The 17406-nt window shown below is 42.2% G+C and overlaps 1 protein-coding gene across 2 annotated transcripts in view; it reads left to right on the top strand.

Moving 5' to 3' along the window:
• Nucleotides 1–17406, top strand: part of FGD1 (FYVE, RhoGEF and PH domain containing 1) — a 59681-nt gene that overhangs the window by 38557 nt on the left and 3718 nt on the right. For both annotated transcript variants that reach the window (XM_026711439.2, XM_087925702.1), the window contains exons 2-17: nt 367–540; nt 1876–2050; nt 3340–3799; nt 5112–5201; nt 5526–5674; nt 7360–7516; nt 8081–8219; nt 8948–9006; nt 10310–10456; nt 10589–10681; nt 12338–12417; nt 12766–12796; nt 13607–13696; nt 14558–14683; nt 16466–16624; nt 17062–17205. In XM_026711439.2, coding sequence (XP_026567224.1) covers nt 367–540; nt 1876–2050; nt 3340–3799; nt 5112–5201; nt 5526–5674; nt 7360–7516; nt 8081–8219; nt 8948–9006; nt 10310–10456; nt 10589–10681; nt 12338–12417; nt 12766–12796; nt 13607–13696; nt 14558–14683; nt 16466–16624; nt 17062–17205 — 2273 coding nt within the window. The remainder of the gene's footprint in view (nt 1–366; nt 541–1875; nt 2051–3339; nt 3800–5111; nt 5202–5525; nt 5675–7359; nt 7517–8080; nt 8220–8947; nt 9007–10309; nt 10457–10588; nt 10682–12337; nt 12418–12765; nt 12797–13606; nt 13697–14557; nt 14684–16465; nt 16625–17061; nt 17206–17406) is intronic.

Below are 17406 nucleotides of genomic sequence, written 5' to 3'. Positions count from 1 at the left end.
CTTTTGTTTTGTTCTTGTTTGATTCTGGTGCCTTATGATTTACATTTGGCTCTAAGTCATTTGCAGTGTTTCTGTGAGAAGTATGGTAATTGCTGGCTAATTCCATGATCTAGTTGAGCTGGGAAATCTCAAGAGACCCATCATATCAGTCTTTATGATCAACTGATATTTCAGTTGTGCAAACTAATGCTATAAAGTCATTATTGTGCTTTTCAATTTAGAAAGTTAACCATCTAGAGAATTTTATTTCTAGACTTTTTAAAAAAAATATTGGCTTTATTCCAGGCTTCTCTTCAAATGTATAAGAACAGACTGCGCTAGAATTGGTTTTGATAAACTGTCTCTCGATTCTATTTTCTTTTCCAGGTCCCGTTCAGCCCCACCGACTCCTGGTCAAAAGCCTCTCTTCAGAACCCAGTCCTGAACATCGCTCACCAGAAGCCCCCCAACGACTCATCTCGGATCCAGGACCTGACCACAACGAAGAGGAAATTGCCAAATTCCGACCGCTCAAGCGTCCCCCAGGACCAAAACCACAAGGTATAAACGGGGCTTCCCCAACCGGTTCCCAGAAGTATGTAGCCTTTGGCATGCTAGCTTTGAATTATGGGAGCTGAGATCAAATGCATCCAAAACCGATCGGGGTTGAAATGGTTTCCCTGCTTCCTCCTTGAGTCCAAGATTAAGGTGCATCTTTTGGAATTTGCCGTCAATGTTGCTGGAGAAGAAAGCTGGCTGTTGATGCCTTTGTAGTCACAGACTCTAGAGCCCAGAGTACAATCCGTCACTCTGAGGCTGTAGGCCAGGGGTGTCAAACTCAAGGCCTGCAGGCCGAATTTTGTCCACAGAGTGCTTAAATCTGGCCCGTGGGGCTGGCCTGGAAATATCAATTCGGCCATCAGCAGCACTCCGCCAGCCAAAAATGGGCCATACAGAGACTGTGGGGGCCCATGCAGCCCGTTTTCAGCCTCCACAGCCTCCAGCAACACTCTGCTGGCCAAAAATGGGCTGTACAGAAGACACCCCATATGCCCCATTTTGGTTGACAGGGTGCTGCAGGAGACATCGGTTTTGTCTCCCATCCCCCGTCCCCCATTGGTCGGCAGAGATGTAGAATGCTGATCCGGCCCTCGAAGAAATCCAGTTTGACACCCTTGCTGTAAGCCATCCTCCTGCAAGCTTTGCCCAGGCCTGAAGGGTGTCTTAAGGCAGGGCCCCACAAACTTGGCATAGCTGGCTGGAGAATTCTGGGAGTTGAAGTCCACAGGTCTTAAAGTTGCCAAGTTTGGAGACCTCTGTCTTAAGGGTTTCTGCTAAACAATAACTTTAACATCATGACCAAAGGGAAAATTAATTACAAGATACAGGAGGACAAATGCTCATAGTTACATTGAATTTTAAATTTATTTTAATTAAAATTACATATCAGTTAAATTTAGATCAAACTGAATGTTTGATTCTATCCCATTTCTTTCTCCTGGACTCACTCACTTTTTGGAATGCAGTCCCTTGACTGTATTCCAAAATCAGATCAGCAGGTGAAGCTCTTGGCTTGAGAACAATTTGCAACAATTTGCATATCCTTGTAGAGGAATGGGCAGTTGTCAAATTAATAAAACGCTTTTTATGTCAATGCTTATGGTTATGCTAAAATCTAATTGGGGCATGCTGGTCTTTTTCAATATAATGGAGTCCAGAGTCCAGGCTCTTTGCTCTGGAACAGGGAAGTTAGGATTTTCAATGCTGGAGTGGGGTGGGCAGCGTGGATCAGGTGATAAAAGTGCCAACTTATGGAAGTAGTCCTTCTATTGGCTGCTTCTGTTAGTAAAATGTGTTGAGTCTGTTTTAAAAGAGCAACCTCATTTCCTTTTCCAGTTCCTCCGAAGCCAGCTTATCTGCAGAATAGCCAGCCCCCACGGTTTCCTGAATCGATCCCCCCACCCCCATCACGACCCCTCCCAGCCGACCCCCGCCTGGGCCGCAGCCCTCTGCCAAAAGATGGAGTGGGTTCCTCGTCTGCCGTCTCCTGCCTCATTGAGAAGTTTGAAAGGTATGAGCTCAACTAGCACGTGAGACCCTGTTTCTCTCTTGTAACTGAGTTGGAGGAGCCACACATACACACACCTAATTGTAGAGGGAGCATGATTTGTACTCTTGAAGATGTAAAGTAGTTGAAGATGTAAAGTAGTACTGCTTGGCATCATTAATTAATGGAAGATTTCTACTGACTCGGAATATATTGAAATGATTAACTGGCACAAAGGCCTTTGTTAAATGACAGAGAAAACAATAAAGGTTAATTCTACTCATGATTCGTTAGATATAATACCCATATTGAAGACACTTGCACATTCATGCAATCTTGGAGGTTTTACACGCAACACAATTCAGAAAAAGACTTTTAACATCCATGCTCTTCTCAAATCTTGAATAGATTTGACATCCACGTATTTCCATGCTTCTCTCGTGTGGCTTTCTTTCTTTTTGTCTTTTTTAATTCATCTACGAATTATTTTATGATGATGGGTTGAAATTCCACTCTCCTTGGCATCATGTGAAGAGACAGTTTCATACTGAGATAATTTGGGGTGCATTGGAGGTTGAAATAGCAGCTTAAAGACTGCATTCTACCACATTGGAGATGTCCTGAGCTTGTGTAAGAAAGACCTGGAGGATGATAACCTTAATTTTAGGTTGGATTGTTATGGATGATACAATGGTGCCATGCATGTTAAGTTTTTGGCTGTTGTCTTTATCAGAAGATTAAAATAAATGTAGATGAATAGTTGGCCTAATCATGTGTGCATATAAGTATTCTATTTTTAGACCAATGTTATCAGTAGACATAGTCCTTGACTTACAACTGTTCATTTAGGGACTGTTCAAAGTTATAAGGGCACTGAAAAAAAAGTGGCTTATGACCCTTTTTTTACGCTTACAACCGTTGCAGCATCCCCATGGTCACATGATCAAAATTCAGCCCCTTGCCAAGTGACTCATATTTATGACGGTTGCAGTGTCCCAGGGTCTTGTGATCCCCTTTTGCGACCTTCTGACAAGCAAAGTCAACGGAGAAGCCAAATTCACTTAACAACCGTGAACCTAACTTCAGAACTGCGGTGATTCACTTAACAACTGAGGAAAGAGAAGTCGCAAAATGGGGCAAAACTCCCTTAAGTTTTTGAGCTCAATTGTAACTCGAGGACTACCTGTAGCGTTGGGCATGAACTCACTAGCAGATTCTATTTAGCAAATCTTGCCTACTTAATCCAGCATCTGTTCTTCATTTCTTCCTCCCTAACCTTGGCTTTCCTCATTGGGTTGTCATGTTTCTTTTAGGGAACCTATAATCCTGACATCTGAACACACTCCCTCGCCGTGTCCCAGCCCAGACCTCCAAGCCCTAGAGATAAATTCTATGGAACCCTCACTAGATCGTCCAGCTTCATTGGAATCGGCAGAACTGTCTCACAAGCTCCTGGACCTCCTGGCCTTGGAAGGAGGGCAAGCGGCTGTTGGAAATGCTGTCTGCTTGCCGCCTCACGATGGTGGGAAACTGGCAAACCGGGACAGCGGCATTGATAGCATCAGTTCCCCGTCTAACAGTGAGGAGATTTGCTTCGGGCCTGAGGAAGGTACAGGGGAAGGTGCTGGACCGCTGGGGCCTACAACCATCATCAAACGCAGCTCAACTCGTGATTCTGAGGGGGACAGTGACATGGATGATGGAAGTGGGGATGAGGCTGAGCTGCTCTCTGACCTTCCACCTCCACAGACCGAGAAGCAGGATTCTGATGAGGTAAAGGGCTGCGATTCCTATCCCCGGTTTACTATGATAGCCTTTTCTCCATTGCTTCCCCCCAAGCCTGTATTTTTCTGTCAAGCTTAATATGATATTCTTTATTTTTGATTATGCTTTGGTATTAAACCTTAGTAAAAAAAAAAACATAATGGAGATAGAAAGACACCAGTTAAAGAAATAGCAAACCTTTTTTCCATGTTGTAGGTATGACTAGTGAATGTTTTGGCTTGTGCCACTTCTTCATTACATAGGCTCGGTTTCTAAGGGCAGACTCAGATGGCCCAAAATGTACCTAAAGGCACCAGTAGATGTCAGGCTCCAAAAATGAAGAAAGACACCTAACTATTTTTCCAGGAGGATTTTTGCTTTATTTTACAACTATAGACAGAATCTTGCCAAACTGAAGCAAGCTACTACCTCTTTGAAGCATATACTCTGGGAACTATCAGGGAGGGGATTTCTTCCCCCTCTTTATATCACATAAACTATCTGAACTGAATTGTCTCTTTCTTCTCTGGAATATCCTCCCTCCCTCCTGGGAATCTGGCTCATTACATTCCTTTACATCAGGTCCACAAAACGTCATCTGTTCCGAATCATGTTGCCTGACCCATCTTTAATTCTTTCAAAAATATTCTCTTAATCAAAAACAAATTAAATGGCATGCTGAAAATTCCTCTAACATCTTCATGTGCAACAACGCTTCGGGCCTCATGTAAATCCCAGAGGTATTCTTAGGAAATAGAAATGGAAAAGTGATGAATTGTTGCAGCTTCATCGTTTTTTAAAGTGTCCCCTTCCCCAAATAAAGGAAACTGCGGTAATAGTGAATATTCTGGGCGTGGGGCATAGTGGTTAGAATGAATGGCGAAATGCAACCTCACCAATTTGTCTTCTGATGTATGAAGCCTTTCTAGGAATAGGCAAGTCCTCCCACAGCAGCCATTTTTAGAAGTGTGTTCACAACCTGCTCGCACAATTCCCATGGCATCCCGGGCCTCAAGAGATTGCCTGCTATTGGTTTATATTCACTCACAGAATATAAAAATGTATATAATCCATTTTGGTGCCAGTGAGAACTGAATAAATGGATGAGTACAGCATATTTTTGTACAACCATTGTTCATTTATAATCATTGGGATTCTGCTTGAATGCAAAGGGCAAAGAAATTGCTGCTGCTGAGAAACAGACAAAATCCTGGGGTTAGTTTTCATAGCACATCCTGATATACGAAAAAAAAAATAAGAATTTGGTTCATTCCCCACAGCCAAATGGCTTTCAGTTGATCTTTTTTCTCTCTCTCAACAGATGACGGTTCCACAAAAAGTCTTCCGAATTGCCAACGAGCTTCTCCAAACAGAAAAGGCATATGTGTCTCGCTTGTACCTACTGGACCAGGTAATAAGAATGATGCCTAGTAGCCAAAATTACCGGAGCATGCACAGTTTTTAAATGAAACCTTGAGGCAAGCATAGCATCATTTCTGCAAGTCATGCCAGTTGAGGAAATTAGCAGGATAGTTAGATACTGCCAGAATTGTGGGATGTACTTTTCTGTCTCTGTCAAATAATAAGATTCCATCATATGAGCTGATAAGAAGGGTTATATAATAGATATCTAGAAGATGAAGTATGAGGTAGGGTTTGGGTAGTTCTCCGATAATCACTGATTATACAGAAAGTCGCCAAAACAGAAGATGGTAATAAGTGCCCTTTTTCGTAGGTCTTCTGTGCTCGTCTGATGGAGGAAGCACGCTGCCGAAACTCTTTCCCAGCTGATGTGGTGATGGGCATTTTTTCCAACATCTGTTCCATTTACTGCTTCCACCAGCAGTTCCTGCTCCCAGAATTAGAGAAACGGATGGAAGAATGGTGAGGAAAATAGTTTGGGCTAGCATGGAAAGGGGTATAGCAGATTTTCTTCGTATGTTTATATTGATTTGTTTTTCATAACATGTCCTTGAGGTAAAAATGTTACTTGCTTTGAAAGAATTTCAAGTTTGCCAAGAGAGGTGTTGCATTATATTTGGAAAAAAAAAAGAGGTGCGTCTATAAGTGAGGGGTGTTTTCTTCAGTTATTTGAGTGATCTTAGATTGCTAATATGAAATATCCTATATGATTCAATCACGCCTTCTGTATGATGACTGTTTGCCAGCTCCACACTTCTGTAAACCTGCTGCATCATCTGTTTTCAAGAACTCGGCCATTTATTTCTGGCTCAAGCGTGGTAGATTCAAAGCCAATGTAAAACTTGTATTTTTTCGAAATGAGGTAGTTCTGTGAGCCGTCTTGGCTTTCATAACAAACCTCCTCCTTTTTGGCATTACAAATTCAGTAGAAACGGAGCATCTCTTGATCATCTTCAAACTATTTTTGAATAGAAACTCTAGAAATGTGTAAGCTTCTGTATAGGTTAAAAAAAAAAAGACTTCAGAGATCATTTAATCCAGTTTTTTGCCCAGTGCAGAATCTGTAATATAAGACCCCTGAAATGACTATCTAGATCAGGGGTGTCAAACTGGATTTCTTCCAGAGCCAGATCAGCATTGTAATTCTCTGCAGGGGGGTGGGGGTCGAGAGAGACAGGATGGATGCCTCCTGCAGCACCCTGCTGGCCCAAACAGGGTGGGGGGAGGGCCTCGTGCAACCCCCCCATGCCCCATTTTGGTGGGCAGAGTGCTGCTGGAGGCTATCCAGGCTGAAATCAGGGTGCATTTTCCGAGGCACCACCGGCCAGTCCTTTGCTATTTTCCAGGCTGGGCCTGCAGACCAGATTTAAGCATCTTGCAAGCCGGAATCGGCCTGCAGGCCTTGAGTTTGACATCCCTGATCTACACTCAGCTGAAAAGTGTTCACCATCTTCCAAGACAAATTGTTCGAGATATTTCAATTGAGATCCTTTGTTTACTGCTGTATAGTGAGGCTTTCAAGTATTCTCTTGTCTCCTGCCCCTCAGCTGCCAGATCAGCACTGCATTGACTTTTTCTGAGGTATTAAATTGTGGCTTCGTGACTTTGTCTTCTTTTTGAATGTTTCTGCTTCACTTCCTTTGCCTTTTGTGACAATTCCTGCTCTGTCTAGATAGCTTCATCTTTTCAAACTTAGTATCCTTCAGCTATTTCCAGAATTGAAGTCCACAAGTCTTAAAGCTGTCAAGTTTGAAGACCCCTGCTATAATAAAATAATTTCAGATTACTTTCATCTTTATTTTTGGAGGTCAGAAGGCTTGAAAATTATGAATCTCCCTAATGTTAGTATTCTTGAGTTCTAATGAACAATTATTTACTGTAATTTTCCTTCCAGTTAAAGTTTGTAGTAAAATTTTCCATTTGATGGGAAAGTACTGAACAAAGTCATTTGTAGAGTCCTACACAATACACTAAACAGTGGCTTCACAAACCAGAGTGATTGAATGTGTTCTATCTCACAATAAGAAACCAGCATATTTCAGCTGGCATTTTATGTGCAACGGAACCTGTGAATGAAGAATCTCCTGTGAGCCTCGTTTCTGGGTTTCTTTTCTTTTCATATATCTCATTATTTCTATTTTTCCCAGGGACCAACACCCACGAATTGGGGATATCCTGCAAAAGCTGGCTCCCTTTCTCAAGATGTATGGCGAGTATGTGAAGAACTTTGACCGTGCCATGGAACTGGTAAACACCTGGATGGAGCGCTCAACACAGTTCAAGGGCATTATCCATGAAATACAGGTTGGTCACCTGTGTTTTAGTTTAGGCTATTTAGATTTGTGGCAACAATGTGCCTCTCCTTCCTTTCCAGCCCCCCGTCCCCACCCCCAAAACAAACAGCAGAATCTAATAGCTGAAGCAATCTAGGGAATGGACACAATCCTGTTCCCATTTTAACATGGAACCAGCATGTCTCCTCCTGAATATTGAAAGAATATTATAGGCCGAGGAGTAACTTTGCTTGATTTATGTACCCCCAAAGAAAAACAAAACAAAACTTGGTGGATGGGTAGATGATTATTTTACTATATCCATCTTCCTGCGAGTATTGTACAGCATAAGTTGGGAAGCCATTCAATGGAACAGTCCAGGTTTCACTTTGTGGCTCAAGATCCAGACAAAATCTGTGCATTTGGAAGGATTTATTGGGAAAGAGCAAATCCTCGTGGATCTCCTGGGATGTTTGACTCACTCTTGCGAATTCTGCCTTCAGTTTCCTGGGTCTTAGTTCCCTGCAAGGGCAGGCGTTTGGCCCTTGGAGAGCTGCCAGGCAGACAGTTCTCTTGAGATCCCTCTCTGTTGCAGCGGGAAGAGATATGTGGGAACCTGACCCTGCAGCATCATATGCTGGAACCGGTCCAGAGAATCCCTCGCTACGAGCTGCTTCTGAAAGACTATCTCCTGAAACTGCCCCAGGACTCGCCTGACTGCAAGGATGCCCAAAGTGAGTGCAGCTCTCAAGGGATGATAATAAGGAGAAAGGCAGGGCAGTGGGTGAGACAGTATCCTAGTCCACAGCAAGCATGAGAGGGGAAATAGAATGTGACATAATGCATTATTGTCTCCTGGGTCACTGGGAGATACTTCCTCCCCACTGTAGCTGTTTGAATCTCTGAGTCAGTCAGTAAATCTGGAAAACTGAAAGAAGTGGCAGACCCAAAGCAAGCCAGGTTCAGAATTAATTATACTCACAGTGGTCAGTTGGCTAGTCACAATGGCAGATCTCCACACCATTGGGACTCTGCTATGTGCTCAGCATCAGGCTGCTTTCTGGATCCATAAAAGGGGCCCCTTCTTTCTCCCCTTCCGGTGAAATTAGACATATCAAGAAATTTTACAACGTTTCCAAATCTCAGATTTGGGTGTTTTTTAAAAAAATGGGGATTCCTGGGGCTGGAAAAGATGACTGAAACCTGTCATATGCATGGGATGCTTCTAGTTCAGTACCTGGGAGTTAGGGACTGCTTCCTAGGAGCTGGTGTGGTTTGGCTTCTAGCTACTAACCTAGCCATCCATCCCAGCCCATTTGAAAGGAATCCATCAGGCCCCACTATGCATGACTTTCGTTTGAAAATGGTTATAAACTGGGGAACGGCCTGAGTTTAATTCCCCGTGGAGTAAGGCCAATAAAATAACAAAGGTTCTTTTTTTTTTACTCCTCCTCTTATATAGAATCCCTGGAACTTATTGCAACTGCTGCAGAACACTCCAATGCAGCCATCCGCAAAATGGTACGTGTGGGGTAGAATTATAGTTATCAAAGACCAGCTGTCTGGATTTTCCTTTCCTTAGAAATAGGAATGCATGGGGAATGGATTCAAACCAGATCCTGAGGAGAGACTTTGCCTATGAATGGAGTTGAGGGTTCCTCGGGCCCAATTCAGAGACAGTTTTAATTAAGTATGATGTTTTCATCACATGATTTCTCTTGGCCACACTGCTACCTACTATAGAGAAGATCCTAGTAGATAGTAGGAAAAAGGTGTTCGGAAGGAGACGATGTCAAAGACCTCTAAGCCAAAGCTATGGAGAATGATGTTGGACACAATACTTGGCTAAATGAACAAAGGATTTCATCCGACATGAAATAGCGTACTGTATTATGTTCTGTGTAATCCATTTGTAGTGTTAGCTTTCTGCCTCCATCTCTGCATATACATACAAATCAACATCCATATCATGGACTTGTGTCTTTATCTATTAGTACCCAAGAAAGTGCTACTCTTTGCAATTCTCAAATCCTCTTCTTTCACAATTCTCATTCCTGCTTCCAAGTAAGCTCTATTCCCAAACCACTGTACCTGGTACTGGTCAATACGGTTTTTGCATGGAAAGTTACTTCAGTAGCTTTTTGGAATCAAATTCCATATACTGCTGGATATGGTTTGTTTTTATCAAGTCAGATTCCTTCCTGGCTCAATTTTAAGTCATCTGGCGATGACTGTTTAACATTTCAGCCAGTGATTTTTTTCCCCCTATTACGAACTACATGTTCCTTTCTAAACTGGAAATGCTATGGTTGAATCTGGGACAATCTGCATTCAAAGCAAGTTCTATGCTTCATCTTAGATAACGAAGTAATTATATGAGTGGGCATGTAACAGACATAGAAGTGCCATAAGCTAAGTTTCTCATAAAATTTTTTGACTTCCCTTTTAGACCACTTTAAAACAGACCCTGATGTCCATTTGTTTTAACTGCTTTATTGACAGAAATGTTTTTTTAAATGTTAAATGTTAAAAAGAAACAAAAACATCTTACAATATATAATAAAAAGTTCTAGCTTTAAATTTTGACCACACAGAATAATATTGATGAGTTTTGTAATGGAGAGAGCCAGTTCTTAAAGAACAAATACATATAATCGATCCAAGGCCACGACCGATCATTACTGATGTGAGGCTGGAAGGGAATTATAGTTCAACAATATCTGAAAGGTTTCCCAAACTATTGTTCATACTATATTATTTCTTTCAACACAATAGAGTTGTGTAGCAACCACGAACACAGGATTTACCATAACTTTTCTTCTAGGAAAGAATGCACTCATTATTGAAAGTGTACGAGCTGCTTGGAGGTGAGGAAGACATAGTCAATCCTACCAACGAACTCATCAAGGAAGGGCACATCCTGAAGCTTTCAGCTAAGAATGGTACCACCCAAGACCGCTACCTGATCTTGGTGAGAGGCGGGATGGGAATCTCCACCCACTATTGGTTTGGCTTATGATTTTAATGATCAAACTTGGAGAGTCAGAAAAGATCTCTGCTTCTTACTGTTATTTCTTTTCTTTTCTTTTTTCTTTTGGTCCAGTTCAATGACCGATTGCTTTACTGTGTGCCAAAACTGCGTCTCATAGGCCAGAAATTTGGAGTCCGTGCTCGCATAGATATGGAAGGAATGGAGGTAATGCAAGAAGAAGCTGTGGGAGAATTAGCTAAATATTCACGACAAGTAAACTGTTTGATTCACATTCACCCTTTTGGAATAAGATCGGGGAACTATGGATTCGCACATGCCGTGTGGAGAGAGACAGAGGTGGATTTAGTACTCTTTTTCAGTTTTACTAGGTTCTTTAAAAAAGTGCTAAATTATTAATAATAAAAGACAAAATAATATAATCAGAAATATTTTCTGATTCAAATAATGAAACTATATTCTAAATTAGGGTTTACAGACAGCCTGAAAGGTTTTTAAAACATTGTGGTTTCGTCAGTGCAGCCAGTGATTAAAATGTTGGATTGAAACTGCACCTCATGGAGGGCTCCATGGAGAACCTGGTCAGTCTCTATCTTTCAAGTTCCTTTTGTGAGACTAAAGGTAACTTATGTACAGGTAGTCCTCAACTTACAACAGTTCATTTAGTGACAGTTCAAAGTTACTAGCACTGAAAAAAGTGACTTATGACTGTTTTTCCACACTTACAACTGTTGCAGGGTCCCTGTGGTCATGTGATCAAAATCCAGGTGCTTGGCAAGTGGCTCATATTTATGACATTTGCAGGGTCCAAGGGTCATGTAATCATCTTTTGCAACCTTTTGACAACAAAGTCAACTTAACAGCCGTGTTAGCAGCTGAACAACTTCAGTCATGCACTTAATAACTGTGGCAAGAAAGGTCATGCAGTTGGGGAAAATTCACTAAACCACTGTCTCTCTTGGCAACAGAAATGTTGAGTTCAGTTGTGTTCATAAGTTGAGGACTACCTGTACATTGCCCCAAGTTCCTTAGAGGAAAGTCAGGATAGAATGGCAAATAAATGAGCTGAGAGATAAATATTTTAAGTAAGTAAATGGATCGTGATTGGGGGAACCGTTTTTCCAAAGCATGGCCACAAAGCTAGCTGTCATGCGTGCAAATATTCATTTGGGAATGGGGCTTGTCCTTGACAAGACAACTGAGGAAAGGTCTACTTGTCTGTGTGAACCAGCGTTTGTCATGCCCCTGGCAGAGACTGAGTCTGAGGGAGAGGAGGAACAGACGACAGGGAGTGGAAGTTTAACTGGAGGTTGTGGAGGAGGCTGGGGAAGGGCAGACGCCAGCTGAGCAGTCGGAGGATCCAGGCCCATCCCCTATCTATCCTTGGGCACGGAGGGAGGAGAGGATAAGGGAGAGATGTGGTCTCCTCTGGAGGAGGGGGCCTTGATCCTCTTCATAGGCTGCAGGTATGAGAACTGAATAAGAATTTGGATCTGCGTACTGGCAAACGCTGGAAACAAAGCGTGTTTTATTTTGGTCTGGTTATCTTGGTTGGCATCCTTCCAACAGACTGTGCCTTGTTATCTCCTTGAATTTGGTAAATGCTTCTCCTGTTCCATTATGGAAATTTTGTCATTGTAGTTTGTTTGGTTTTTTATTTCACCTCTATCTGCTCATTAAATTCGGACTGTATTGCTTTCTTTTGAAGACTATTTTTGAGTACATTTTATCTCCAACTGGGTATTATTGAACAGTGGGGCCAAATTGGAGGCATTAAAGGACATTTATTTACGTTTTGGATTTTGTTATGTTTGTGTTACACTCTGGGTCATCACAGCCTTGTGCCTCTTTTCTTCTATGTAGTTAAAAGAGACCAGCAGCCTCAATGTGCCTCGGACCTTCCTTGTATCAGGGAAGCAGCGATCCCTAGAGCTTCAGGCCAGGTACTTCTCCCCTTTTCTTTTCTCAAAGTAAGCGAATTGCCTTCTGTTGAGCAACTCATCTTTGCGACTCAGTGATTTTTCTTTTCTGCTTGTTTTCCTTTGGATCCCATTAGTAGGAATTCCATTATTCTCAGATCTCGGTACTTCTTGCTTTTCCTTCACCATCAAATCCCAAAACAGACTAACTGAGCAATCGTCCCATTAATACAGGACAAAATGCATGTGCACACACCCCAGTACTGTACTCTCTCTCTCTCTTTTTTTTTTTTTTTTTTTGAGACGGGCCATGTTATACTGCAGCTATCCCAATAAAATGCCTTGGGGAAAACAATGATCTTTCTCTTTTAGGACTGAAGAAGAGAAGCGAGACTGGATCCAGGTAATTCAGTACTGCTGCTCAAGCTATATATTGCTGTGTTTGTTATTTATTAAATGAATTTATATAGCTACCCAATTTACACATAGTGACTTATTTGTATGGACCAGTAAGAAAACAAAGGAAGAGTTCAGATGTTGTTACAACTATATCATCTCTCTGTGCAAAATTCAAATCCGTGTCTTTTTAAGTTTCGCTTAATTAGCAGATGACTGAGTATCATTTTAGATACATGTTTCTTCATTTCAACAATTTTAACACGTGTGGACGTCAATTCCCAGAATTTCCCAGCCAGCATGCTGGGAGTTGAAGTCCACATACTTTAGTTACTGAAGTGGAGAAACACGGATCTAGATTATATTAGAGTGGATGTGTTTCTTAGGTCCAGCAGATACCGGGAGGGATCTTTGATCAAAACAGGGATGGTGGTAACCCTGTCTCAGATTAATTTTTTTGAAGGTCTGTGTTGGCACTGTACAGACTACTTTCAAGCAATGCAGATCAGAGCATTGGGCATGTATCCATGAAGATCACGTACGTTATCATGTACCTTAGTACGTGACAAACCTTGCACCTGCACCTATGTCTGTTCCCTTTCTTACAACAAAAAGACAAAAGTAGAGACAAGAGAGATAGTGTTGCTTCCATCACAAACCAGACAGACTCTGGGTAGAGCACTGTATACATAGGAACTCCTTAAAACTGGTTTTACCCTTGCTCCACGGAAAAGGGCTGGCCTTGTTTCTCTTCCCAGGTCTGTTCTTTCTCTCCGGTGTCCATTTTGTAATCAAAGATATATCATTAAACCTATAGGCGATACAGGCTACAATTCAGAAACATGAACAGACGCTGGAAATGTTCAAGCAGCTTGCCAGCGAAGATGAAACGCCGCCTAATTCACCAGTGAGTCACAGTTTTGTGTGTATCCGGGAGAGCTAGAGTGAAAAAGGGAATGGGCATGCGCACGCATCTCTGGTGAGACAAGCAAAAATGTATCGATGCAGTGTGTCAATGTGTATGTCAGTGTGCCTCAGATGCTTGTAGAATTGGCTGTAGCCAGTATGTAAATTAATTAACAGGCAAAAAAACTGCAGCAGCTCATTAGAATTACGTAAAAATAAAAATGGTATTGTACAGTCTCTGTACCTTTCTGCTGATCAGCAAGATGTCTCTTAATTTTACGTAACTAGTTCTAGCTTTTCTTGGTTATTCCTCTGGGGGTGTTTTCCAACCTTGGCAATTTTCAGATTTGTGAACTTCAACTCGGTTTTCTTCAATGGCCAAGCTGTCTATGGAATTCTGGAACTTGAAGTCCAAACATTGAAAATTCCCAAGGTTGGGAAACAGTGCTCTCAATCTCAGCCATTTTTAAGATTAGTGGACTCCCAGAGTTCTCCAGTCAGTCAGTGCCTGGGGAGTGCTGGGCATTGCAGTCTACATATCTTAAAATGGCTGAGCCTGAGAAACGCTGTTCTAGAGTATGCAATTTTACCAGGTATTGTTTCTCTAAATTCTTTCAGTCATTATTTGTGCTGTTGCTAGACCCTGCAAGGTTGTGTTCTTTTAAATGAAGTTTCCTGAGAGTTTGGATTTAGTCTCTGAGCCACAAAGATTGGCCAGTGTTACATCTCCTCCCCCTTTGTAACTTGAAGTAGAATATTTTAGCCGTTTGTCTGAGCACTGAAATATACATAGACTTCTTTAATCTTGAATAGGTTTGTTTTAATCCTATCCCTCCCTCCCTCCCTGTGCCCCATATTGCAGGGTTGTGAGTTGGGCCGAAGGGCACCCACGCCAATCCGGGAAAAAGAGGTGACTTTGTGTATGCAGTGCAAAGAGCCTTTCAACGCTCTCACCAAACGGAGACATCATTGCCGGGCCTGTGGCCACGTGAGTGTTTTCCTCTTCATATCTCTCCATACCCTAATCCCCTCTTCCCGTTTCCTTTGTGGAGAGAGGCAAGGTACAGCTATCAGCTTTGCAAGTAAGTGGTGCTAATAAGAGCTACTTCGGTCTCATCTCCCACAACGCTTGCTTTTTTTAGTGTTGACCAGGAAGCCTTTCTGGCTGATTTGTCTGCTCTGGGATGTGTCTGTCAGAGGGCGTGCACTTTAGCCATAGTACATGAGGCCTAGATCCAGCCACTATCACGTAGCTCAAGCTACCATCGAGGATTATTATTAAAAATAAACATTGCAAAATTGAAGAGTGGGTTGGTACAAAGGTTACCTTGAGTCCTTCAGCAATCTAGTAAATTTTGAGTGTTCTGAGCTGTTTACAACTTACCCAATTTTGTGATAACATGAAGCATTGCCTTGCTCTTTACCTCATTCCCTGAGCCTCCAGGCCCTCCCACTTCGACACAGGCTTACCTGCTTAAACCAAGTGAGTAGAAAAAGCAGGAGCAAGAAGTTCTGCATGATTTGTTTTCTTCCCAGAGAGGACTTTCCAACATTCATTCATTCATTCATTCATTCATTCATTCATTCATTCATTCATTCATTCATCTGCTACGATCCCTGCAGACTTCTAGGATACACACAACAACAACAAAAAATACAATAAAAACAACCCAACAAACACTTAAACTAAAGTACTGTAGACATTCCAAACTATTGACCGGAGGCACTGCTGAATGTGTGTCTCATCTGTTTCAATCAGTGTACCAGAACAAGAGTGGACACAACTCTCTTCTATAGTATATGGAGTGGTCCCCTGGTACATCACTGCCCATGGGATTAGACACTGTCCAGTGGCCTCGGGGAAGGGCTACTGGTCCTGTGAAATGGACATGTTCAAAAATGTCAAATATTTAGCATAGATGTGTTGAATTTATATTTACCGGCAAAGAAATAAAGTTGGTAAATATAAATTCAACACAAAAGCGACTGCCTGCAAAGGCTCCTGGATTGGGGCTGAAAGGCCCCATCCCATATTTGGAGAGACGAGGTTGCCCTGATAAAAAAACACTTATTCAGCATAGATCTTATAAAAGCAGAAGCAGAAATCTCCAAGGACTACTCATTGCAAGGAAATTAAGTAGAAAATGTTCAGTACAGTAATCAGTACAGATAAAAAAACAAAAGCAATAAATTTAAATTCTAAAAGATTAACCACAGATTAAAACAATATCCCGTCAATAAAAAATATATATTTGCCCCCAGTTGATCTTCATTGTCATTTAGAATATGGCAACACTATACATGATATGAGTTTTCTTACCTGACAGAAGGAAGACAGTGAGAGTGTTTTCACTTTGTCCTGCAAATGGTGTCTATAAAGGAGAAATTGGGATTAGCTGATTGCTCCGATAATCAGGGCAAAGAGCAGGTGGTCTCATTAACCTTTGCCACAAGACCAAGTTGTTTTAGACTGGGAGACTCTGTTAAATAGTTTCACTAAAATCTGTAGAGGGAAACCCAACTCCTGTCCTGGTGCATGGTGACAGGAAATTCACCCATCAACTTCAAGCAGCCATCTTAATCGTTGTCTGGAGAGATTTGCTCCCCAGCATTGTTCCAAGGTTGGAGAACAGACTGAAATCCTTTCTTGCCAGCCTGCCTGAGGATGGGAGAGAAGAGCAGTTGAAGGGTCCATTGTGGAAGAGCCCTAAAATGTCCTCTAGATGATCTTGGGTGTCTACCACCACTGATGGCAAGTTGTCACCTGCAGGTTGTCTGTGGAAAATGCTCAGAGTTCCGGGCCCGCTTGGTGTATGACAACAACCGGCCAAACCGTGTCTGCACTGACTGTTACACTACGCTTCATGGCTCCCCCGCCAGCCCTGTGCCCCATCCCAACACACCCCAACGCCGAAAATCCATTCTGGAGGTAAGAATAGTACTTCTATCTAAGGCTGCCTTTACTGTATTTCTGCTATGATTGCACAGTGTCTCTCTTACAGCATCTCTCTGAAACGCCTTCTCTTCCCCATCCCTCATTTTCTCTTCGATTTGCCTGCTTCTCATTAGCTTGTCCTATTTCTTACTTTTTCTAGTTAGAACCTTATGGTTGAACCCAGTGTTGTTTTAGACATATGTCTTGCCTTTGACTGACCCCTTGGAATAGATCCAAGCCATTTCTATATTTACAAAATGCTCCTTGATCTCTTTAAGAAGTTTTGAAAATGCTGGCTCGGGAATTCTGGGAGTTGATCTCCTCAAGCCATAAAGGGGCCCTAATTCTGTTCTAATCGCTAGATTTTTCATGCACTTATGGTATAGCGGAGATCTTGGTGGGTAACACCTACCGTTCTGCTCTTCCTGCAGAAACAAGCCTCGGTGGTGGCAGAGAACAGTGTGATCTGCAGTTTCTTGCACTACATGGAGAAAGGAGGGAAGGCTTGGCACAAAGGCTGGTTTGTCATCCCTGAAAATGAACCTCTGGTGTTATACATCTATGGAGCTCCACAGGTATGGGAGTGCCTCTCTGCCCCTTACTTTGGCTTCCTTACTTTAGCCTAACCTGGAAGACAGCAACACATCTCCTTTGGGGTAAGAATGCCAACCCCACCCCAGGGTTTAGAGTAAGAGCCCTACTCACACATTTTAGGTAGGGCAACATTCAAGGGTTGCAATTTCTTCCTTTTTTAATAGCCGCAAAGTGCACAGCTA

Source organism: Pseudonaja textilis, chromosome 2 (genome assembly GCF_049901715.1).
Source record: "Pseudonaja textilis isolate UNSWEBS1 chromosome 2, rPseTex1.2, whole genome shotgun sequence".
NCBI lineage: Eukaryota > Metazoa > Chordata > Lepidosauria > Squamata > Elapidae > Pseudonaja > Pseudonaja textilis.
Note: the sequence above shows the minus strand (reverse complement) of the source record. Positions and strands in the feature narration are given on the sequence as shown.